Source organism: Mus musculus, chromosome 16 (genome assembly GCF_000001635.26).
Source record: "Mus musculus strain C57BL/6J chromosome 16, GRCm38.p6 C57BL/6J".
In the NCBI taxonomy this organism is placed as follows: Eukaryota; Metazoa; Chordata; class Mammalia; order Rodentia; family Muridae; genus Mus; species Mus musculus.
The window spans coordinates 29,367,600-29,393,558 of NC_000082.6; the positions used below are offsets into that span (position 1 = coordinate 29,367,600).

Consider the following 25,959-nt stretch of genomic DNA (forward strand, 5'->3'; position numbering starts at 1 on the left):
TTGAATACTGAAAAAGCAGTATACAACTCTGCTACAAAGTTCAAGAAAAAGCAGGAGTGATTGACAGCAGCTGCTGGACTATATGCATGGATACCATACTATACTGACATCATGGTATTAGTGCATGCCAATAAAAAGTGTGAACGAAAGAGAAGTAGAGTATGGTGGACTCTGTTTACAAGATACTGTGTTCCAAGCAAATGGAAGGAACTTTAATGGTTTTAATGAGAATATTTGAGAAAGGGAAAATGGGCCTCAAATTTAAAGCTATAATAAATGAAAGATTAGACTTGGTGGTGCATGCCGTTAATCCTAGCTCTTCGGAAGCAGAAGTAGGCAGGTGTCTGTGAGGTTTAGGATAGACTGGACTATATAGCAGGGTCCATGCCAAGAAGGGCTATATACTGAGGCCCTGTCTCCAAAATAATAAATAGAAAAGTAAATAAATAAAATGGGAAGTAGGAAGTTTGGTGACCTGGTCCATCTGTAGCTGCTCCCTGATATGATGGTAAGGAGCTGATATCTATGAAAATAGAGGTAAAAAATCACATCCCTTGTAAAAATTAAAAAAAAAACTCCCAAGTTAAGTAAAGATATTGTGGTGATTTGAAGGAAGTCAAATCCATAGGCTCATTGGGAATAGCAGTATTAGGTGGCATTGCCTGGCTGGAGTAGGCGTGGCCTTGTTGGAGGAGATGTATCACAGGGGATGGACTTTGATGTTTCAAATGCTCAAGCCAGATCCACTGTCTCTTCCTGCTCTCTGCCTACATGTAGAACACTAAGCTACCTCTCCAACACCAAGTATGCCTATGTGCCACCATGCTGCCTGCATGATGCTAATGCTTAAACCTCTGAACTGTAAGCCAGACTCAGTCAAATGCTTTATAAGAGTATTTTTTTTTTTAGAAAGCTGGAAACATTGTATTAGCAAAATGACATCTCACTACTTGAGAGGCTGAGGCAGGAGGATTGCTAACTCAAGGCCTGCCTGGGATACAAGATAAAGTCAAATCTTACCTGGGGAACTCAATGAGACCCTGGTTTCAAAATAAAAATCACAAAAAGGCTAGAGAGTGAACTCAATAGCAGAATACCTGTCCAGCAAGAATAAAGCCCTGAGCTCAATCACGAGTACAGAGCTGGGAGAGAGAGAAGCAAACAGAGGTGGAGGGAGGAAGAGATAAAGTACAAAGAGAAAGAAAGGGAAGGAAGGAGCCTAGAAAGGAATATTCTGAAATGTGTGCTTTCCCTAGCCAAGAGGAAGAGAGGCAACACTTTTGCTTCCTTGACCAATCAGCTTCATAAACTTTAGTAAGATTCCTTTATAAATCGCTTCTCAGCTTTCCCAAGGGAATGAGGTCTGGTGGGACATCTGAGCTCTTCGTGGAAGCCTTGTTGACTTATCTGGCTGTCCTTTGTTCAAATACTCTCACTTGGGCCGCCAGTGCTTTTACATTACAATTTATCACAATACATTTCCTCTATGCTAAATAATCTTGAGTAAGATTTCATTTTAAAGAGTATTTCTCCAGACAGAGTCACTCTGTTCCCCCTAAATATTTGTATCATACAGCACCAGTAACATCCACTAAGAGATGGGATTTAGAAAAGGGAAGGAGGAAAGTAACCAGGTGTGACAAAAATGAGAAGATTCAGGAATGGATGGGAAGATGTGAATGTCCAAGACACCATTCTTGCAGAAACTGAGCTTTGTTTACCAATGGGATCTCAGGATCTGAGTTCTTTAAGCCTCTTTCATCTCCCTACTCTGGGTGATGCCAGTAGTACATACCTGGACGAGTGGTTGGGAGGAAGGTACATGTGTGTGGAATACAAAAGATATTCACTATGAGCAGGTAGTTTGATAGGAGTTTCCAGCATAAGAGAGGTGGCTCAGTTTCAGGGTTGGTGGTGGGAACAACCTACGTTCCAAGAGGCCAGAAACCAGATCTGCCACTGGATGTCCGTTTGTTTTCTCAATAAACACTGCTTTTCCTACATTTCTTTGATTCTCTCTAGAATTCTGAACTGTAAATGCCAGGAAGTAGACCTCAGCCCTTACTGTATTCTCTAAATCCAGAATACAGAATCCAGCATTGAGAAGGACAGTGAGGTAGACACATGCTGCTTCTACAGAGGCTGCTGCATAGTGTCTATACAGTTCAGAGGCACGTGTCTACACAGGTCTGTCATGATAGCCCCTGTCCTTTACACATTCCCTAGTACCTCTGGAAGCTCTTACTGCCATTCATCTCTCCTCCATCACTTTCCAACTAGGACTTATATTTACTGAAACTTGGACTTCTCATGTGAAATGTGTAGCTGATTATAAAACACATCAGAAAGAGTTTGATATCAGCTAAAGGCTGAGACCATGTCACAAGACAGTCAAACTCAAATCAGCTCCATCACTTAACCCGATGTATGGCTTCGCTAAACCCACTGTGCATGTTCTGATGTTCCCCTTTCCTCCTCCACTAATGAGAAGAATCAATGACTGTCTTCTGCAGGTGCTGTGAGCTAGGAATAAGACAGCCCAGGAAGCAAGCCCCATGTTCCCTGCCGTGTTTTGAGCACGCAGTACGTGTTGAGTTAATATTGTCATGGGTGCTATTTCCACAATTCAACAAATTTTTCAGCAGATTAGTGACTAGTTCTTTTGAACTCACTGTAGAATAATTTGGCCACAGGCAACATGCAGAACAAAATGTTATTTCTAAAGGTGATTGATCTACTGGCTTAAGTAGATCTTTTACTTTTCCCAAAGAGAACAAGTTGTCAAAGTTAAAGTCAAATAGAGGCCCCAAAATAACACCACTCGCCTTTATAGTCTATGAAGCTGAAGAAAAGGGCTTGAGGAAAGACCAAATTAATTCAAAGATTAGCTGAATGTAGTAACTGCACACACACACACACACACACACACACACACACACACACACAGAGAGAGAGAGAGAGAGAGAGAGAGAGAGACAGACAGAGACAGAGAGACAGAGACAGACAGAGACAGAGAGACAGACAGAGAGAGACAAAGACAGAGAGAGACAGAGACAGACAGAGATCGAGACAAAGAGAAATAGACAGAGAGACACAGAGTGGCATAACAAAGTGTCCTGCCTCTGACATATACCCCATGTTACTTAACTGATGCTCCTTTTCCAGTTATAAAATGGGTGTCTGATGAGGTCCTGACTCATGGAAAGCATCTCATAAGCATTTCTTTGTTCTCACCCAGGTAGCTCCTGCACTTGCCAACAGAGGCAGACTGATAATGGGTGAAATGCCTCAGGAAATGAATACTGGAGCGTGTCGCCTCTTGGAATCCTTCCACTCCTGTGGCTCCAGGCCCTGGGACATTTCAGTTGCTGAATTTTCATTGTGTCTAGAAAACTAACTGGCTAGTTTTCACATCTCCTTTTACTCCTGTCCGTGGATATAGCCATCTGAAATATCTGCTTGAGTATCCACAGCTATAGGCACAGCGGTGGAATGAATGTTTCTTTTTATAGTTTATAGCACATACCTCTGTCTTACATAATGGTAGAAACTTACTTACTCATCCAAGACAGCAAAAGCATCCGCCCTATGATATAGTAACCTTCTGACAAGAGCAATGGCAGCTGAGTTTGCTTTTCTTGCTGTTTGTGATTTGTTGTTTGTGGCTTTCTTTACTGTGACGTGTTTAGCTACTTCATGGGCGAAAGGGTTCTAGTCTCCTTTGTCTCTGTAGACATCAAACTTTTGTCACTTGAATTAAGGCCAAGGAGAGCAGATATCTGTTTTTCTTTGATGAGGGCAGAATCCATTATGCTTTGTCTTTTATTTCCAAACAACAACCAAGTACCACCTTTCTATTTATTAACAATTGCATATTTGTTGCCTCTGTCTGGACATGCCACGTCATATTCCCTTACACGTTCAAAGGGAGACATTCCAAAAAAATCTGCTCTTCTCCTTTGCCAGGACACCGAAGTTCTCTTAAATATTAAGGTAATATTATGCCTATTCAATATATCGCATTGGTATGGTCTTTATTCACACACCCTCTGTCTCAATTTGGCTACATGTAGTAATTTATACTAATTGTCACTAAATAGCAGCCTAGTCATTTCTTCACATATCACACCTATTCAGTGGACAGCACTGTGTGTAGGAAGAGGGAGTCTTTGTTTTACTTAGGTTTGTATATTTATTTATTTTTGCAGTTTTGAGACAGAGCTTCGCCCCATCTGGCCTGGCACTTACTATATGGGCTCTGAGCTTTCAGCGGCCCTCTGGCTTCTCTTCCTGAGTTTTGCAAATGCAGGCATGAGCCACCATACCTAGAAGAAGAGCTCTGGGATCACCTTTCCTTACGTCAAATGTTTTTTGATTATTTACTTAAGTTGTTATTTAATTTTCATAATAATCTGTGAAGTTGTTTTTCTGGTTATTTAAAATAAATATTATTTACATTTATAAATTATTCTATCTGTAGATCAAACTGAATTTGGGTGATGTTAAACAGCTATTAAGTTGTTCAACCTACTATACTCTGCCTTGTGTTTTGTTTCTAGAGTAAGAGAGACCCTTTGGTCAATAGCAATACCAGTAAAAACTAAGTACTAAAAAAAAGGGGATATACTGTCACTCCATTATGGATACCACCCAAACCAACCAGTAATACAATGTATTTGAGTACTTTTCATGCAAAGGAGGGTACAACTAGGAACCCTTGTTGGTGAAGCAAGTAGAGGAGAGCAGCAAGTGTGGACCACAGGATAATGAGATGCCTAGCTGACTATTGTGGACAATTTAGAGAATCAGTGTTTGTCCTATATTAAGGTCAGGGGACAACATGAGAGGCTCTCTGACAAGTCAATTGGGGACTGAGAGGAGCCACGGATATTGTTTGGTTCCAATTCCCTGCTAAGGAAAGACAATGATTCTATTCACGTTTGACAACTCAGAGTCTACTGTGTGTTTTACAGGTAGTCTTTCATAGGCTGTGCATGCCCTTGTCCACCAACTACGAGAATAACTTAGATTTCTGGTACCACATACTGAACTTAACCACTTGAAATATAACAAGGTATAGAATTAGAAGTTCTTAATTTTTCTGGAAAAAATAGTTTTACCACTAAAATAACTTTCTGGAATTTTTCTTTAGAAACACAAATTAAGCAGAACCATTTTTTTATTGTCAAACTGACTGCTCTTAAGACCTCCCATGATTAAATTTTTATGGCTATATACACTAGCAACTAAAATTCACACATAATAAAGTCAAACACTTTGAGTACTATTTCACACATAGCTACCAAACCCATATCTTTGCCATGGCTCACCTGAGATGTTACTAGACATTTAAATCTAATGATACCTGTTAGCGTGCATCTACACTATCTTGTCCACAACCCAGCCTCAAGAAACATTTAAATCTTGATTCTTTCTCTGATATTATTTATTCCTCAAAGCCAGATGTCACTTGAAGGTTGGTAAACTTCTTTTCATGAAAGTTGTTAAAGATACTGGCAGGGACCAATAGGAACCCTTTTATATTTGAATATGTGCTTTTCAATATTGGTCCTTTGAGAGTCTTTTGAGAGAATGCATTGATGTCCTTTAATGGGGTGTAAGATATATATGACGCCGGGCACAATGATTGCTTCACTCACAACTGACTTTTTTACAGCAAACTCTTCATGTACTATTTCTTTTTATGATCTTGGCACTCAAGCACTCATCATTCCCCAAGTTTTCATCCGAGGAAGGGGAAATACTCTTAGCACAGTTTCACCTATCTGTCTGCATCCTTCCATGTGCATATGCTAAACACAACATAAATGGGCCACTTTCTTGCCATAGCATTTTTCATATTTTAGATGTGAACATCACAAAACTTATGAGTTGTAAGGGCTGCAGGCAACCAGCAAATTCTAGAGAGATGTCTACACCATTCGGTTTAACAGCTCCTTGACTGCAGCCCAGACCTCCTGCCTTAAAGTAGTTTCTGGTTATGGGACAATCATTACCACCATGGGAAATTCTATTCTTGCCCTTCGATGTCTTCCACACCAAACAGCCATTTTCCTTTTAAGTTGGTCCCATTTGAGGTCTTGACACCCAAGCACTCAGTACCAGCAATGAACAAAGAGCACTGGGGACCCATTTGTCATTCACTGCAGTAAAAGTGGCCCTGGTGACCCTCCTGAAGCCTAAGTGAATACCATGCTCAGAAAGCATGGAGAATTTTTGTAAACAGAGGACCTGAAGCAGAGGGTAATGTGCATATAGTGTGCCTCCATAGCTGCCTGGACCACAAGAGATGAAGTGCGTTTTCTTCTCAGAAAGATAACAATGACGAAACCGCATCTACAAATCTCTTCACTTCAACTGCCATCGCCTCCTGGTACACCTCTGCTAGCACAAGCAACACATCCAGCCCTCTTCACTCCATTCCTTAATGACAGCCACCAATGATTCCCAATGACTCACCCCAGACTTGATCCCAGCCACCGCCGTGGTCACTGAGTGCTGAGTGAGGATACACTGCTTCTGTGGAACTAGAAGAGCAGGCCTGGAGCATCCCCTGAATAATGACGTTCTACAGAGACACCTTTAGCTAGGGATTCTATTGCCTCCTCCTGACAGTCAAACGCCTTGACCTTCTTGTCTCAGGGGGAAAGGTGCCTGAAAGGCCAGTGCTGGCTAAGCCTGAAGTGCCAGACGCTTCTGCAGGGACAGCTAAACCATACAACTCTCTGGCCTGGCCATGGAGCCTATGTCACTTCACCTCAGAGGTGGGTCTGGGGGTGATCTTCTCAGCAATGGCATTTTGTCCAACTGTGACATGAGGAATGAAAGCAGTCAGCAGCTCCTTCATCCGAACACACCCAGTCCTGAAAAGTCACTGAAATCTGTAATCCAAAACCTGTCATGAGGGAGTTTGTGACTGAAATAACACACTACAAATTTTAGAACATGACAGAACTGAATGGCATGTCCCCCAGGGTTAAAAAAAAATGTTGAAGAACTCACTTTCTAACCAGTAGAAAAATATAAAGGATTCTGAGGGATGTGTGTCTCAGTGCTGGGCCTTTTCTGTTAATTGGGCTAAGACGATAGATGAAACCTCTTTCCAATTTGTCTTGCCCATGTGCAACATCAACCCAAGATTAACTGCGGTTTCAACTCAGTCGTGTTTTGAGACGACTGGGCCCGCCAGTTTGCTGTATGCTACTCTCGCTGACAACAGTCCAAGGATGAAGTGGTGGGAGTGGATGTAGGAGTTGGTTTAGCGATGGGTTGTGAAGGCTTATATTATTTTGGGATTATGAGTGTCAGTAGAAAAAAAGAGATATTTTAATGTCTTTTGTACATTCTTTTCCCTTCCTATATCTTTCTATATATAGACTTAATATGTCACTTTTAAAAAGAAAATTCTAGCCGTTTTAAATTCACAGCTCAGCTTCAACAGTCACATGAAAAGGAAATCAGAGATGGGCAGCTTTATCCTATTGGGGGTAGTCTTTGCAAGATTTATCTGCATCGATTTTAGTAACACTTAGTTCTTAAGATACACTTACAAATATATTCACCTTTCTGTACAGAGCTTTAATAAATTCATATTCTTATACCTAAAAAAATGAAACACTATGTGTATTTCATTGAGACCATCCTCACTTTTCAATAGAAGAAAGCTCGGGAGGCAATCTGTGCACACATTCACATACATGTGCACATACATGTGCACACATGAAGGATTCCATGGATCCCTATGTGTAGGAACAGAAACACAATAATGCCTTCCTAGAGGTTCAGAGAGAACTATATCCTGACTCTAAGGCACTGTCGCCTGCCACTTGCCTACCTTTTCCATCCAGTATCTCTCAATCTAAAGTGGTAGTGACAAGCCACTCAGGTTAGATAATCCATCTAAGGACAAGAATTTAAACCCAAGTCAGTCCAAGGGAAAACTCTTCTCCCTGGGCAGTCTGATACCCAGATACCCAGTCTGAGGGTCTGTGCTATGAGGGATTTTTAGGACTGTCAACAAAGCTGTGAGTGCTTCAACAAAACTGACAAGAGAAAAGAAAAAGTTGTCTGTGAATGGTGGGTCTGAGAGAAGCACCTGGGCAAGGCACAGATTGAGGAAGAAGAAAAGGAAGGGGAAAGACTCGATTAGAGCAGGGGTTATAGTGAGGAAGACCGTAAGTGGTGGCACTGGGTTGGGAAGGCCAATGACAGCCCGTAAAGTTGGGGTCTATCTTCTCAGTCACCATGCAAGTAACATGAGCATCCCAATTATTCAGAACTGGGACTGGACAGTGAGCATTCAGTGGCTCTCTCTGTCTTGGTGGATTCTGGCTTGAGAGCAGGAGTCAAGGATGAGGGCAGAGCTGAACTCTCGAAGCTTATGCCTTCTACCTATGCTGAGCTCAGCAGAGTAACCCCAGAGTGTCCTTGAATAATTCACACGCCTTCTCCACCTGCTTAAGAGTTGTCCTGGCCGTGTGACAGAAGGAATTTATTATTTGATCTAACGGTGTCTACTTTTCACCTTAAGTTCTCTCACAGCATCACCACAGATTGTTTACTTACAGTGATGAATGTAAGCAGATGTCACACTAGGCCCTGGAGAACCTTCAGGAAAGGGAGAGCGAGTGGGGAGAGACACTGTGGATGGGAGACACTGTGGGTGCCACTGTTTTGCAGCCCCAGTAGGAACCCTAAGTCAGACCCAGGTTTACTCTGATCTAATAATTGTTTTTTGTCTTTTGTTTGGGGTGGGTGGGGGGGGTTGTTTGTTTGTTTTTTAGTTTTGCTTGTTTTTGTTTTTCAGAAAATTCATCTCCACAGTGTATAGTCAGGCTTGTCAATTGTTTGGCTAAATGCTCTAACTTTTTTGGCTTTCCTCTGAACTCCGAAGGTCTGAGAACACTGAGCAGTTGACTGCAGGACAGCCATTGCCTGGAGCTGAGTCACAAATTCACGGTTACTTTCCCCAGCTACCCCATGAGCTGCAGTAAGGTTTTCCTCTGTGCCTTCTGTCCCAGAATAAGATGTGGGAAGAAGATTCCACTGTGTTCCAACCTCCCTCCCAGAATACCCTAACAACTTAAGGTTATCAGGACACTGTCATTCCCAATAGTATTCGAAACAGAGTTTTCCAGTGACAGCTCTACAAATATTTGATCAACCATGAAAATGAAGAAAGCCCCCGGCAACAGGCCCATTACTCAGTCCTCTCATAGCCCTTGGAAATGCGACAACTAAAATACCAAGTGCAACACATAACTAAGAAACAATAAGAGCAATGTGGTTCTTTTAGGACTGCCCATCTCCATGCAAAAAGGAATGAATGAATGAATGAATGAATGAATGAATGAATGAATATTCCATCTAAAAAGGCAGATGATGAAGAGTGAACAGGGCAGAGCAGACCCTAGAGTTCTATGACATCACTAAGTCCAGTGAGGTACGAGGAAGCATGCAAATCCGCTACATTTGCAGTTTTTAATTTCTCAGAAGTCCAAATAAGAAGTAAAAAGGAGCACATAGAATTAATTTATATAATAGATTCTATCAAACTTAATCTACCCTAGAATGAATTTGTATAATAGATTCTATCCAACTCAACCTACCTAAAATATCATTTCAATCCATAACCAATACAGAAAGTATTAACGGGATATTTTAGCTAAATTCTAAGTTTACCATGTATCTTACACATCGGGGGGCCTTTCAGTTTGGACCAGCTACTTTCCTAGCACTCAAAAATACACGAAGTAGCTGTCTTAGTGCACACCGTAGCTGCAGCTGTAGTCAGTTACTGACATTAGATTACTAAACGAGGATAGCAGGGCTATAGGTAAGGCTTTTCCTAAGGAGTGAAGAGAGCAGATGAGAACCTGATGCTGTCTGATATATGAACCAAGGTTCCGGGTCCATTTAGGCCTTGCTCACTCTGCTCTTGCTTTCCCTGTTGTCTCTCCTTTTCTCATCTCCTACTCTCATCCTTCTTTATAGCAGAGTCACTGCTTGAGTGTGGGCAAGCCGGGATATAAAGAGTCAAGGAGTGAGCTGGATTTCCAGCCTGTCTAATGACCTTGGTTGAGTTACCTAACCTCCTCCGTCTCAGATATCTTTCCTATGAAATAGGATTAGTTCCTTCAGTACTGGGTTGTAAGGATTAAGTGAAATCACAAATATAAACTGCTCAGCATCAAATGGACACTACAGAGCTTTCGAAATTTTAGTGGCTATTTCTTTAAGATTTAAATAAGTTTAGAAGAAGAGGTAATAGAAAAAAAAAGGAGGCAGAAAAGAAGGAGAAATTTTTAACGTGCTAAAGTCTGAGACTAAGTGTGGTTTCTTCAGCCAGCACTCTGTGCCTCAAGCCTCCCTTGATCTCAATAAATAGGTGACTTCATCCCAGAGCACCATAGCCTGCGCTATGCACACAAATAAGCAGAAGAAGAATAAGAGAAGAAGAAAGTTTCCAGTTTCACCAGTTTGTCTAATGCCATAGTGGTCAGGGGGTGGTCAGGGGGAGAAAGCTCAATGAACATCATTGGAGGACATATCCCTAGGACTCTGCAAAGTGTCCAGGAAAGGGCGCATGGTTGCTTCTCAAGGACTCACTCAGCCATGCAGAGCAACAACTTGCTCAGTCTCTGCACACGTACCACCACCACCACCACCACCACCACCACCACCACCACCACCACCACCTCCACCTCCACCTCCACCTCCACCACCGCTGATGTCACCAGAACCAAACTGTTCCAGGTCCAGAACCAACCCTGCTGCTGCCACAGTCTCGGCTTTCCTGTACCTGCAAACAACCCTTGCCCACTTTGAGAAAACAGAAAAAGAGGGGGCACTCACCAGCTCATTCTCCTCCCCTTCATTGAGCACAGCCTGGTGGCCATCCTTCTTGCTCTTCTCCATTAAGAGCAGCGTGTGTAGGTTCTTTCTGACCACTGTGTGAGGGAATGTCAAAGCCACCTGAGCCTCTGTGATTCAGGCACTACTTGTCATCGCTGTTCTCAGGTGCTTACAAAACCTGCTGGCACCTTGCCCGTTAGAACAATAAAGAAGACTGAGGAGAGCCTCGCCTTGGCCACAGTATTGGTCTGTTCATTTATCTTCTTGATGTGTGTTTTTCTTCCTAATGTTTATTTACTGAGCTACATGTGAAGTGCCTCCAGACCAAAGGAATGATGGGGGGTGGGAGGAGCTGTTGCACTAGAAAGTAATTTCACATGCTGCCCATGGTAGTCCCTGCCAAGAAGTGGAAATGGCCACCGTACTAAAATCACAAGACAATAAAGTCCTGTTTGTCTTATGAGTGCTGTGGAAGCCTGTGGAATTTGGAGGAGCTGTTAGCTTGGTGAGAGTGTTGATGGAAACTGGAAGAAGAGATTTGTAGGACACCTTCTGGAGTGGGGGGAGGGGTTGAATGGAGCTCTAATCCCCACTCTACTGAGGACCCTGAATAAATCCCTTATAGTTTGAACTTCTGGTTTCTGATATGTAAAATGTCAGTGATAATTGTAGGGCTGAGACGAGGGCTCGTGATGATGTTTGCCAAAGGCCAAGTGCAACTTCTGCCACCTCCAGTGAGAGGCAGGTAATCACCTTCATTGCAATCACAGCACTAATCAAGGAAAATGAACTGCCGAGGAACCTGACTCTACAGTTTACAAAACCGGAAAGGAGGCAGAGCAAGAGAGATGAGTATTAGGGATATAACCTGAATTCCCCACCTCTGAATAATCACCCCTGAATTTGATATTTTTTCTTGAAAGGGGTGAGAAAATGGATCCATTCTTGGGTTAATTGGTGAATTAGTAGTTACACACATACATACTCATACACACAGAGAGAGAGAAAGAGAGAGAGAGAGATGCACACAGACACACACACAGGCACACACAGACACACAAACACACACAGACAGACAGACACAAACACACAGAGAGATGCACATGCACACACGTACAGACAGACAGACACACACAAACATTTTGCCATTTTCTTTGTGGTTTCTTGCATTTAGTCTACTGAAGGGAAACCTTGTCCTCCTGTCCATGGGAGGAAGTTGACTATGGTAAAAGGCATTAGAAGACTGCACTGTTCTTTCCATTCATTAAAATTATCTCCTGTTCCTTGAGTGGCCTATTGTGTCCTCCTGGACATTCAGGACAAATCAATGTAATTCCCAGCCCTGGAAGATGTCACTCACTGCAGAGAACACATACAGAGTACAGCTTTTCAGTCTAGTCAAGTGGCTGAGGAGCTCATTAACCAGAAAACTAATAGGGTGCCAGGAGCTGCAGTCCAGTGTCAAGTCGAGCTCAGACTTGAGTATGAGAAGCATACATGGCCACTCTTTACCTATTACCTACAAACCCACTAAAGTAGTATCAACTTTGTGTCTGAGCAACATGACTAAATTAAATGCACCAATGAGTCATGGCTTGTCTAAAGGGGACCCAGGACCTTACTCTAAACAATGACAATATAATAAGGGCCACTGAGGAGACAGGTTAATCCAGGAAGGTTATCTTGGAATTCTCTTTCTTTCTTTCTTTCTTTCTTTCTTTCTTTCTTTCTTTCTTTCTTTCTCTCTCTCTCTCTCTCTCTCTCTCTCTCTCTCTCTTTCTCTCTCTCTCTCTCTCTCTCTCTCTCTCTCTCTCTCTCTCTCTCTCTCTCTTTCTTCTAACTTTTGTTCTCCCCCCTCTGAAAATGTATGTGAGGATGCTGTGCTCTAAGCACATAGATTTTATGACCAGGAGGAAATAGAGTGTCTCCAACTCTCGTGCAAGAGTCTTACTCAATGAAGAGGGTGGGGAAGGTGGAACAGGTTAGAACTGCACGTCATGTTCTCCTTAGCAGAGACAAGTTTCACATCACCCACTTCTAGGTCTAAAGGGAAACCAGATTTGGATGCCTGATCTAGATCTCAAACCTCTTTTGTTATTGTCTCTACTCATCATTATACCTTACTAGAACATTCTACTTCATCAATACTATTGAGTTACCTACATGGGGAAAATGGTTTTTAGCATTTCAGGGCTTTCCTACTTTGATACCACAATCTTCAATTTGTAAAATCTTAGAGATACACCCTTATGAGGAATGGGTACATGGAGGACAGTATGTTAAGGTTTCTAGAGACCAGTCTTGGAAGAAGTATTCTGTACTTATGCCAAAAGATGGGTTGTATCTCAGACCACACTTCCCTGAAAAGCAGACTACAATTATAAACCAGCTGAATGCCAGAAAGAAGATAATGTGGATTTGGGGGCCACCTGGCAGTCAGTCTCAGAGAACAGCAAAAGGATAGAACAGCCCAGATCTCTAGGGACCCACAGCACAGAAAAGTACAAAATGACAGCACACTCGAAAGAATCACGTGCAAGGCAGTACTGAGGAAGGTTCAAAGGCTTACAAAAGTGAGGGGAGGAGAATTCAAGAGTCTATAAAGCATGTAACAGGAAGTGGAGAGGTTATAGTATCTCACTGAATGGCCTACAATCACCTTGCAACAATTACATGGGTAAAGAAGGCATGTGAATGTCGGTACATGGCCAAAACATGTAAATGCCCAGTCCCTCTGTACATAGGTAGAGCCAACCATCCCTTTATTTTCCCATCCAACAATCCTACTGAACCAAAACAATCCACAAATTCTCTCCAGATACAATAGGATGGAGGTGGCTTTAATAAACACACACATGGCTGCTCACATTGCAAACATGGGAGTGTTCTTTCCCATTCTCTATCTTAAATATCAATTTGGGGAATCAATACATTAGGAATTTTGTGCCAAAACCATACACAAGGAGAAACAAAATCGTATTATCAAGGAACACAATAGGAAAGAGACCCATAACTCCTAAGGGTGGTCTTTAAGTGGCTGGGGAGATGGGTTAGCAGTTAACAACACTGGCTACTCTTCTAGAGGACTCAGGTCTAATTCCCAACATCCAAATGGCAGGTCACAATGGTTTCTAACCACAGTTCCATGTCTGTCCTCAACTGGTTTCGGGCACTCAGGTGATACGCAGATGTACATACAGCCAAAGTAACCATAACCATACATGTGTAAAAACATGTAAGGGATTTTTAAATTGTGTGTGTGTGTGTGTGTGTGTACATGTGATTTGCAGAGACCTAATAACGTGTTTAAAGAGTCTTAAATAGGCATTGCATTGCCTACTTGGCTGCCCATGTGCAAAAGGTTGTAAGTCAAATGCCTGTCAATCATCAGCATGGGGAAGCTGGGACCTGGAAAAGGAGATAGTGTGCTGAGGCCGTGTTCACAGGACAAATCTTGGGATCCCAGTGTGGAGACAGCTTACTTGACACCAAGAGAAGGTAATTCTTTCCACTGCCCTCTTTTATATGACAAATATGTCAACCAAGTTACAAAATGAGTAACAGCATTGGCTAGGAAAGAAATAAACAAATAAATGCTGTCTTTCATTGGATTTTGTATGTATGATTATGACAGTTGATAGAAATTCTTTAAAAAATCAGCATGCAAGAAGAAGTAATTGATTCTTTTTGACTATGCTAAAGGTGTTTTTACAAAAGGAGAAGAAAGTCTATTGTAATCAACAATAACACTGAAGCAACTGATAACTACATTTTAATGAAAATATAATTCCTACCAAAGGTAAAACCTGGGCAGTTATTAAATTGTTACATTGATGGAACTTGTTTTTTCATAACCTGTTGTCTAGTTTTAGAAAATAAAAGTGGGCTAACAGGATGGTTCGGCTTGTAAAGGCACTTGCTGCCAAGCCTGACAACCTGAGGTCAATGCCTGGGTCCTACGTAGTGAAAAGAGAGAGAAGACTCCCACCATTGTTCTCTGACCTTTACATGTGCATGTGCATGTACACACACACACACACACACACACACACACACACACACACAAGAAAGAGAGACAGAGACAGAGAGACAGAATTTTTAAAAAATAGCACATACTTAAAACTTTAATTTCAAAGGTATATTTAAGATTAGTAATGTATTTCAATTATGAACGGAAATTTTCACTAATCATACAAAAGTATCATAAGTGGTGCTGTGGCCTCCCTTTGTCTCTTTATTATTTTTGAAGAGGAAAAATCTAGACAAGTAAATTGAATCTAGAGGATGGACATCCACATTGTCTTACTAAGAATTCACTCTTGTATAGGCACCAAAAACATCTGCTAGAGGGGCCTTAGCAGGTGTGGTGGTTTGAATAGGTATGGACATCATAGACTCATGTGTTTAAACGCTTGTCTGGTCCATAAGGAAGGGAAATATTAGGAGCTGTGAGCCTGTTGGAGTAGGTGTGGCCTTGTTGGAATAGGTGTGGCTTTGACGGAGTAGGTGTGGCCTTGTTGGAATAGGTGTGGCTTTGATGGAGTAGGTGTGGCCTTGTTGGAGTGGGTGTGGCCTTGTTGAAGGAAATGGGTTATTAGTGATGCGCTTTGAAGTCTCAGAAGTTCAAGCCAGGTCTTGTGTCTTGATATTTTTCTGCTGCCTGCAGATCCAGATGTAGAATTCTCAGCTCCTTCTACAGCATCATGTCTTCCTGCAAGCCGCCAGATCTTCCCATGAGTGTAATGGAGTAAGCCTCTGAAACTCTAAGCTATCCCAATTAAATGTTTTCCTTTGTAAGAGTTGCTATGGTTATGGTGTCTCTTTGCAGCAATAGAAACACTAGGACAGCAGGTAACAAACTCTTCCACTGCCCTTGGTTCCACCGACATGTGAAAAATTGTCACATGTGAAGCCCTGTCTTCATCTCAAAATGAGGTCCAGAGAGAATGAGGCACAGACTTGCCCTTGAACTCAGTTTCCTGGAGATGCCCTCCTGAACCCAAACCAGTTTTGAAATGTGTTTTTGTTCTTAATGCAGCATCATCCATATTTATGGAGTAGAGGGAGGCATTTCAATACAGATGTGAAATCAGACAGGGTAATTGACATTATCTTTTGCTTCAGGCATCTATCCATCATTTATTTCTGGTAAGAACATAATCTTCTCTACAAGATATTTTGAAATACATAATTCGCTTTTGTCAACCCCCCCCCCCCGTTATCCTATTGTGCTAGAGAACTTTAAAAGTTATTCCTCCATCTAACTGTCCATCTGTCCCCATCTCCCCTCCCCCCTTACATCCTTCTCATTCTCTGATAATTTTCTATTCTAGTTCTCTGAGATTAGCTTTCATATGTCAGAGGCTGTTGGCCTCTCCGTGCTTGCCTTAACCTAACCACCTCTCGTCTATCCATGCTGCAGCTAATGATAGAATCTCCTCCTTTATGTGGCCAAATAATGTTCTGTTGTGCAATATACATTTTATTATCTCACCTCTTGAGCACCCAGGTTGATTCCATGTCTTGACTACTGCGAATAAAGCTCCAACGGACATGGGAGTTCAAAGCCTCTTCCACATTCTGACTTCAGTTCCTTTGGAGTGGCAACTAGTGCTACCCTTATTCCAAATCTTATGTGTTTTTCATGTGCCACTGAACTCACATGTGACCTTTTTAGCAAACGAGCTTTTATAAGATCATCTCCCATTGCCATGCTTGAATTCACACGCACGCGCACACACACAAACACACAAACACATACACACACAGTACATTATATGTACAAAACGCTGGTGTAGGCACTATACATTGCTTAGCATATCCTTTGAGTTATCTTCCTTCCTTCTGTAAAATCTGATTTGGAATTTCTTTCCAAAGGTTTTGTGTTTGAAGGTGGAAGATGATTGCAATAGTTGTAGCCTCTAAAAGAAAGTAAGAAAGCCCAAGGTCTGCTGATTACAGAGGAAGGAATGAAGGGGAAGCACTACTCCACTTACCTGTTCATTACTGACTCCTGATCCAGGAGGGAAGGCTCCATCCCTCTTCTGTCCATGTTTTCTCTGGGACTCTCATTTCTGTACCTATTCTAGGCATGGCTATTCTTCCTGCTTCTTACACAGGGGCTAACACATGGCTTGGGTAGCTGACTTACCTCTTTCTGGCTCTCCAGAGAGTCGAATCCCAGAAATTAGATTAAATTCGATGCTATGCTTGGTTTTCAATATAAAATGAGACTGTGTGCTCTGCAGATACTGTTAATCTGTTGTGCATCATTGAAGTAGCTCTTCTCGTCTTATTTCTTCTGTCTAGAATTTTAAAGTCATGGACTCTTTAGTCGCCAAATAAGTATTAATTGATTTGTCTTCTCATGGAGCCAGCTCTTCTTTCCAAGTTCTTTATATGTCTAGAATTAGGCAACTTTCACTATCCAGCAGGCTACCAGCTTTGCTTTGGGAATTATTCTAATGACACCTGACACAAGTTAGTAACAACCCGTCACATCCAATAAGCAATCCATTTATCACCCTAAGGACTTAACAGGGGGAAGGCGGATGTGGTGGGGACTCAGTTCATACCATATGGATGGAAGATCACATTTTCCAACCTGTAATCTGCTGGCCTTTGGGTTGGTCAGAAGCAAAATGAAGAACCAACTGGTACATGCTGTCTGTTGCCGTTTTGGATTCCCTTAGAAGCCTTAGTGGTCTAACATTACCACATCTTCTTCAGGTGTCATATCTCTAAGATATTCATTAAATAATTGCCTTAGAACTTTTTGCCTTGCCCCCCGCCTTTGTGCCAACAAATATCAGGATTTTACTTTCTATCTTTATTCTTCCCAGGCAGCCTCATGCCAGTGATGGATGGTGGCAGATGTCCCAAGGCCTCTCCTTCGCTGAGAGCTGAAACAGAGTGAAATGGGGCCTGTATCTTAAACCTCCCTGGTTGTATCACGGAGAGTCAAAACTTACAATGCCTTTCTTGCTTATATTAGCTCCCACTGTCTTACCCGGTTCTCCTAGGAACAATCCCTTATAGATAAATTGACATGCTTCTTCGGACTCCAGAAAAGGATGGAATGTGTCTAATGTTTCTACTTCAAAGTCTAGGTAGACATCACTAATCTCCTCACTCTTGGGGAGAGCTACCTCTCAAACAGGCAGTTTCCATCTCTCTACACTCTTTCTTGACTTAGTCTTTTCACTATAAAGTCTCCAGTTTCTTCTCTCCTTAATTTAAACATTCCTATGTCCTATGCATCCCCAATGGATAAAACTTCACCATACCTTCTGATGGAGGAGTTGGAATAGTTACACAGGTATTCAATATCTTCTTATGCTGCTAGAAATGTACTGAGTGCTATCAACACTGCAGGAAGCATTGCCACATTTCCTCCTGCTCTGTGTATTCAGCTGCACAGGAAGAGAGTGTCTTTCTTTTTAACTTATCCTGAAGGGCTTTCATTATGACTAGTCACAAGAACACTTCTACTCCAACTGTTAATTGTGTGTCTGTGACTTGTTTAATGAGAATGATAAGTGCCCATAAGTATGACTGATAAGTGTTAACCGTGCTTGTCACATAAGTCACCAACCTGAGTCTGATGTGGCCCGAAAAGCTGCCTGGTTTTTTCTGCTGTCAGCCCTTCACCTTATTAAGCTCTAAACCCATCTCTCTGCTTATGCGGTTGCTGCCCAAAACACCAGTTAGAGATGAGCGAAGGTCAAAGAACAAAAAAGTGAAGTTGATGTTGCCCCTACAGAAACAGCAAGGGTTCAAATGCACTTCTCAGTGCCAAAACCCCAAGGAAGAAAACAGCTGGGTTTGAAATATGTGCCTACAAAGGCTAAATGGACATTACAAGGATCCAGATCTGTCCTGAAACTGTAAATCTCAATGTTGCTGTCCCAAAACAAACTGATTTCTTGCTAATCAGTTGGGAATAGCCTAATATGCTTGGAGTGATGAGTACTTCTTTTACAAAGTCATGCCTAACTATGGACTAGAAAGAAATATTCTTTCTCCCTTCCCTGAAGGGTGGTCTGGTTTGAATAGCCTCAGGAACAGAGTTTGGGCATTGTTTCTCTCCTATCCTGAAGAACAAGTGTCAAGTTCTGGACCTCTCCATGCTTCTGCTGTTGACACATGGCAATGCTTTCCCCACAGAACTCACTAGGAGATACTCTGGTATCCTAGGAAATAGGCAGTTCTCTGAGCTCTACCAAAGGGTAGGGATAAACAGACTTACCTATGGGAGAGAAATTTGTCAGTGTGGTTCCTCACTTGGGGCTGCCTTCAAATATATAGAGTGAATGATGACAAATAGCATTTCCTAAGGAAATATACCCACAATGTTCTCTCAAATCAAGATAAATTGGCAGGAAAAAAAATCAAGAGTCTCTATGGGGACTAATTCACATCTAAAGAAACCTTTTAGGTAGGTCCCTGAATTTGAGTTTCAGATTGATATGGTGAGCCTGATGAAGATACAACAGCTCTGCAGGATCCGGTGCAGAGGATGCAACTGTGTTTGAGGCTGGGCCAGGAATTTATTTCTAGCAAACTCCTTGGGGATTTTCATGTTTGAGAACCATGCTCCAAAAAGATGCTTACAAGTTGCTGTAAATGCTTCCCTGGAGTCAAGGAGCTGGCCCATGGTCTACGAGCAAAGAGGCCATGTAATTGTACCTAAAAATATGCCAAGTACATCTGGATGCTTTGCCTAGGTCTCTACACTTCCCAGGGCATTTGTGCACTTAGGAAGATCCAGGCAGGACCAGTTTAGAAAACAGTTCTTGAGGCATGAGTTGGAGAGAGGCTGAAAATGAAGTCTAGGAAATAAAACAACTACTTTGAAATGTAAGTTGATTCTGGAAACAAAGTCTGGCAAGTCATTATATTGTATTTTAAATAAGAATGATCAGACTAATGTTTAAAGCTAATAACTTTAAACAGCTAGAAAAACTTGGATGATTACATTTTCAGTGATGGAGAGTTGTGTGCATTCAGCCATATACGTTTGTAATGTGTTAATCAATTCATTCATTCCTCACTTACAAAGTCTGGCATTTACTCTTTTATTGATTCACACAGCAGATTCAATGGCTGTTCCACAGACCAGAGCAAGACTTGAGAAGGCTCCTTCTAGCCGGAAAGATGAAAGAAAATAAATTGTGCTGCATTTGGGGTGTTTGTTTGTTTGTTTGTTTGTTGTTTTGTTTTTGTAATTATACATGAGATGACACTGAATGCTCCATGGCCAATAGCCAAGAAAACTACAACAGACAGTGACCAATTTGATCAAAATTACAAATCAGAAAAACAAACAAACTAAATTTAACATCAGGTCTATCTGAAATTTTTTATATGCTTTAAAGTATGTCATTGTTCCAAAGGGATATTTTTGAGGTTAACTATCCATGATATATTAGGTGCCAGCGCCCCAGCCACACCCCTAGAATCCTGCTGCCCTAATCCATCCACTGTAACCCAATAACTCGTCAATTCCCCTGCTCATGTGAGTAGATGAGGTTGCAGGGGTCAACACCAAGATATGATGTTCCTAAGTATGCCTCTTGGTATATAGCCCCGGTGGGATTCCAAGATCCACTGTGGGAGACTCACGCCTGCAAAACTGCCTTCAGATCAAACTGGTTTCTAATTAGTCATGCCATTTGCCTGCATTCTTTGTGCGGTTTATTTTTAAGCAATTCTCCGGGCTAGGCTTGGCTAGGTCACAAGGAAGCTGGCTCAGCTTTAAGTTTCAGTCAGCTGCAGAAGCACCTCTGCTTGCGTTGTCTCTCCCTGAACTCCAGGCTGAGTGTGGCCTTGCTGCTCAGTAGCCCTTACTCAGAGAGTTTACTCCCTGTGTGCTCCTGTGCACACTATCTCTTTGTTGACATGCGACCTGTGTGGACATTTCCTTCTTAGCATTATATTTTACAATCCTGTGGCCCCATGAACCTGACATGTTGATCCAAAATAAAAGACCACAGAAACCTCTGCTCCGTAGCTCTTTCTGAGTCATTGAGAAGGTCACAGAAGGCCCTGAAATGGATGCAGAATGCAGTGCTCTTGGAGAGATGCTTTTCCCTGCCCCAAATTTTATTGAAGGTGGTAGGTCAATGCTATCACTCTGAGGCGATCACCTCCCACCCCTACAGTCAGGTATTTGTGAGCTTTTACCTGACCCTGGGATTGACTGACAGGGATCCTGAAACTCTGTGATATGTCTGATTACTTTGTCCCCTTTTCACCTTTCTGCAACAGGTGACAGAGGGCAGTAGGTTTCCTCTGCTCTGCTTTTATAATACATTCTGATATACAGACCACAGATCGTAGAAGAAATTCTACAATCACTCTCTCTCTGTATATATCTCGTGTGGGGGGTGTATTTAATTATAGCTCTCTCTCTCTCTCTCTCTCTCTCTCTCTCTCTCTCTCTCTCTCTCTCTCTCTCTCTTACACATCTGGAATTTCCTCAAAGTGAGGTGAAATCAGATGAAAATGGCTACTCTTCTGCTCTTGAACTTTGCCCCCACCCCTTTATAGGTAATACCTGGCTTGTAAATAAGCTTGTTTGCTTCAACTATTTCTTTTGGGTTGAGTCTTTTCCTCTGAAAGTCCTTGTATCCTTATTAAAAGCCACCTGTCTTACACATATTGAGATAGTCTCTGTAGTAGTTGCCTAACTTTTCCAGTTCTGTGCCACACATCCATACCCTCATTACAAAAATGGAAAGCCAACAGTATTAGGCACAACAGTATAATCTCTGTACATTGCCTTTATGGTTAATTTTATTCATGGTGCTATTGTCTGATTTAAGCTTCTTTGTACTGAATGGAAAACAGATGTCCGCAGACAATGGAGGAAAAGTAAGTTGTCAGAATGTCCCAGTCTGTAGTTTTCATTCAATCATGCCACAGCTGCTTGCTGAACGTGACCCTGTGCTAGGGTCAGGGAAAGAAGAAGACATCACACAGGTGTGGTCCCTATCCTCAAAGAATGCACTCTCTACTCAAAGTTGGGGTTGAGTGGGAGGGTCAGAAGTTGAGACACCATAAGATCACACATACTAGGTTGGAATGTAAAGCTGTACAAGATGGGAAGGTTGTGGGTGTAAAATGTCATGGGTGTGCAAACACAAGGGCACCCCACTTCAGACTGTAAAGACAGAATGGTACCCTACTCCAGGCTTAGCAAACCAGGCATCATTTTAATCAGATATGAAGATCTGGATGAGAGTAGAAATTGTTGATGCCCTGGATAGAGTATGAGCCAGGATGTTAAGGATGAGCCACGAGTACTGCTTCTGAAAAGAGGTTAGATTCTCTGAAACAAAAAGTTCATCGGGGAGGGGGGATCTGAAATGAGACCATAGCTGAGAACAATAAAGGACCTTGAATTCTGTAATAAGCAATGTGCACTTTATATGGTAAATAATGTAGACCACTACTGTTTTCTTACCATGGACATGACACCATCAGATTTAGACAGTAGAATTCACACAAATCTGAAAGAGATAGAAGAGCGCTCTCAGTCAGAAAAATCAGTTAAGATCCTCTTGTAGTCTAGCCCTGGTAGAAAAGAAGTTCTACACACAGGGCACTGTCAAGAGGGGCCCTGTAACATAGGGACTCAGTGGAGAAAGGACAGGTGGCACTCTTCAGAACTCACACATTTCTGTGTGCATCCAAACAACTCCTTGATGCCAGTTTGGGGTTGCAGTACAGTATGAATGGTGTCTTCACAGTTGTTTAGTGCATCCCACACACCACAGGAGTAAGGCTCTCTGCCATATGGCCGCCCTTACCCACAACTTCAAGCAGAACACTGTCTCTAATCAGTATGTGTGTATCCTTTATCACAGTGCAGCCATCAGACATTCAATGGAGCCAACACTACAAGCAGAGGGAAGGAGAGAGGGAGAAAGGGAGGGAGGGAGGAAGAAAGAGAAGGAGGGAGGTGGGAAAAGGGGAGGGAGGGAGGAAGGAAGCAAGGAAGGAAGGAAGAGAGGAAGGGAAAGTAAGGGAGGAAGGGAAAGGAAGGGAGGGAAGGAGGTAGAGAGGGAGGGAGGGCGCGAGAGTCCTAGTCAGGTAGTTAGGAACCGTTCCCTCCCTAGGAAGGAAGGAAGGGAAAGGAAGTAAGGGAGGGAGGAAGAAAGGAAGGGAGGGAGGGAGGGAGGGAGGGAGGAAAGGAAGGAAAGGAGGGATGGAGGGAAGAAGAGAAGGGGGACAGGGAGGGAGGAAGATACAGTACAGAAACAGAGCTGAAAATGTAGATGGCTTCAGGAGAGCTTTGTATTCAATTATGGACAAAGCCCAGCAATGATTTGCATTCTTTTTGCCAGTGGATCAGCTAATTTGATCAGAAGAATATAACTTGTGCTGAATACTGTAAGTAATCTTGATTTAGAAGCCATAAGACCTGTATTTTAGACTCAGCTCATTGATTTCCTAATGAATTGTTCCTGAAACAAGGCTCTCTGTCAATCTTAGTCACCTAAGGGCTGTACAAGTGTGGTGCAGAAAACAATCCAAAGGTGTGGGACATCATATCAAATGTCCAAGAAAGGCTTCTTGGAAGATGTGGTATGTGGCTGAAACATCCAATAGGAACAACTTGGGGCCTGGGGATATTGGACAAGAGCATTTGAGACAGAGAGAAGAGCAAGCACATTCTTCCTGGGGCAAAGCATTTGTTACTTTGCTGTTGCTGTGGTAAAAACACCATGACTAAGACAAGTTACAGAAGGAAGGATTTATTTGGGCTTGAGGTTCAGAGGGGTAAGTCCATCATGGCAGGGGTGAGGAGAGTGTGGCAGCACACAGCAGGATCGACAGCTAGAACTGGATGCTGAGAGCTCACAGCCTGAGGAAGCCCAGAGAACAAGCTAGAAATGGCACAAGCCTTTATATTCTTAAAACCCAGGAAGGTCACCTATCCTAAACCTACCCAAAGAGCACCATCAACTAGGGACCATGTACTTAAATTCCTGATCCTCTGAGGGACATGTATCATTTAGAGCACCACAGTGAGCAACAGGCTTGGTGTGATGGGGAAGGTCAGGAGGCTCACATCAAAGGCTATGACTGCAGCTCTAGCAGAGTTGTGTTCTCGTCTTGTTCTTTGCACATTTGTTTAATTTTAAAGAAGATACTTCTATTGATCACATTTAGAAGGTCATTTGTACAGTGTACTGGAAACCAAGGGATAGACAGACTGTGGTAAGGCAGCAACTTTCGGGCATTTTTTTAAAGCACACAGAGTGAATGTGGTTCAAAGCCAGAAGAGAATCTATACGACCCTGAAAAGCTCTGCAAAGGAGAGGTTGAACAAACGCTAGTAGAAATGTCAGTTTCTGCTGGTGGAGGCTAAAGTCAGCAACCACAGCTTCATCTGACCACATGAAACGTGCTCACGGGGCAGTGGTTGACTTTACTCTCCACTGTGGGAGTTGACCTTTTCTCTGATTGATGGTAAAGTTCAGGAGAACTTCTGTGAGAAACTAAAAACTCTTCCAAGAGGAAATTATACTGGTGGCAGCAACTTTATTGGATAGTTGCCATGGTGCTTTTCAGTATTGCAAACTCTTCATCTTGAAGAAAAAAACATTAAAGAAACGCACAGTAGGGGAACCTACTGATAGAGGAACTGGGTCTGAGTCCAGCCCTCTACCCCTGGCTGTGAGTCCTTGAGACTATGAGAGTATCTGACATCTCCCTGAAAGGAGGAAGATAGAAGACTTCACTCCCCGACTTTTCTCCAAAGATAGTTATGAGGTTTAAACAAAAGAATAAATATTGTAAACCTCACATCCTCTATATAAAGCAGGAAGCAATCACATCTGTGGCTTTATAGGAATACCTAGAGTTTTGTGAAGGGTGTTTGATTTGACACTATTGGAATGGACCATATCTATTTGTTAGGAAGAGTGAAAGATGAGAGACAGAGAAACAGATTTTAGCAATACATTATAGGTTTAACTTGCATCTTCCTTACAGACAACTTATGACGGCACACACTAAATGCAAAGCGCTGAGCTAATTACCACGTTCCCATCACCACATGAACAAGCATGTCATGAGCACTTCTATGTGTACACAAGGACAACGTAGGGTCCAAGGTCATCTTAGACTTGTGTGTGTAGGCAGGAGAACTCAGTCTACAGGCTTCTCTGAGAGTCAATGAAAACAAAGAATTTGTGTCATGTGACCAAATCCTCTTTTCTTCAAAATCTTGGTCCTGACCAAGTGTATCAGTGGCAGGAAGAACAACATTCATATTCAGGCCACTCACCCACATTTTTACAGCCCCACCCCCAACACAGATCTTATTGTGCCTGCTCAATGCACATCACAGCATAAAGAAGAGGCAACAAGGGTGCTAAGCCTGAGAGGTTTTGTAGCTAGCTGGTACTACACTTCCTTCTCTTTTCACTCTTGGAAAAAGACTCTCACATCTTTGATGTCATGGAGTACAGACTGTGTGCTGGCCCTGAGGACAGTGGTTGTTATTAGCCTAAAGTTGTCCCCCTGTGTCCTTCGTCCCTCTCCTTTTCATCTGCCTGCTCAGTGCCTCGGTGTTCTTCCCCTGAGTGATAACTCTTCAAAACACTTGAGTTCAGCTCTTCTCCTTTTGCTGCTCTACTCTCTCCGAGATGACCTTTCTTTCTTCTTTTATTCAGTGCTTCTAAGATGCCCCAAAATAGTCTTCAAATTGAGTCCCCTTGACAACAGCTTTTAATAGCTGGAACATAGCCAGCCTCTCACCCAGCTCCATACTGGCCATTTGTAAATTCCTTTCAATGGAACGTTTGAGGACCAAGGCAAGAGTGGGCAACTCAAAGTCCAGAAAGATAAGCAGATACTTGCTCTTTGCTTTTAGTTTACATAGACATCTAGCTTGAGTCTGGCAGGATGCCTGGCATTCATTTGAACTGAGGTCTGTTATGACTTCAACCAGCAAATAAGAAACCCATTTTCTGCCTGTCTGTGAGGTCATGCTGAACACCCTGCCTACTTGCAATTGGGAGTCACGTAGTGACCGTGTATGGCTTAACAGGAGATCTGTTTGAGACCTGG

General features: G+C 42.4%; 2 protein-coding genes across 5 annotated transcripts in view; both read right to left on the bottom strand.

The window, feature by feature from the left end:
- Atp13a5 (ATPase type 13A5) overlaps positions 1–11,167 on the bottom strand; it is a 148,277-nt gene extending 137,110 nt beyond the window's left edge. For 2 of the 4 annotated variants that reach the window (XM_006522196.4, XM_006522197.4), the window contains exon 1: positions 10,876–11,167. In XM_006522196.4, the coding sequence (XP_006522259.1) occupies positions 10,876–10,938 (63 nt within the window). In that variant the 5' untranslated portion in view covers positions 10,939–11,167. The remainder of the gene's footprint in view (positions 1–10,875) is intronic. The other 2 variants (NM_001284375.1, NM_175650.4) reach the window with 1 other exon arrangement.
- A 10,336-nt stretch (positions 11,168–21,503) lies between these two features.
- Positions 21,504–25,959, bottom strand: part of Atp13a4 (ATPase type 13A4) — a 155,762-nt gene continuing 151,306 nt past the window's right edge. The window contains exons 30-31 of the mRNA XM_017316955.2: positions 22,343–22,388; positions 21,504–21,825 (exon numbers count right to left, since the gene is read on the bottom strand). Of these exons, the coding sequence (XP_017172444.1) occupies positions 22,365–22,388 (24 nt within the window). The 3' untranslated portion in view covers positions 21,504–21,825; positions 22,343–22,364. The remainder of the gene's footprint in view (positions 21,826–22,342; positions 22,389–25,959) is intronic.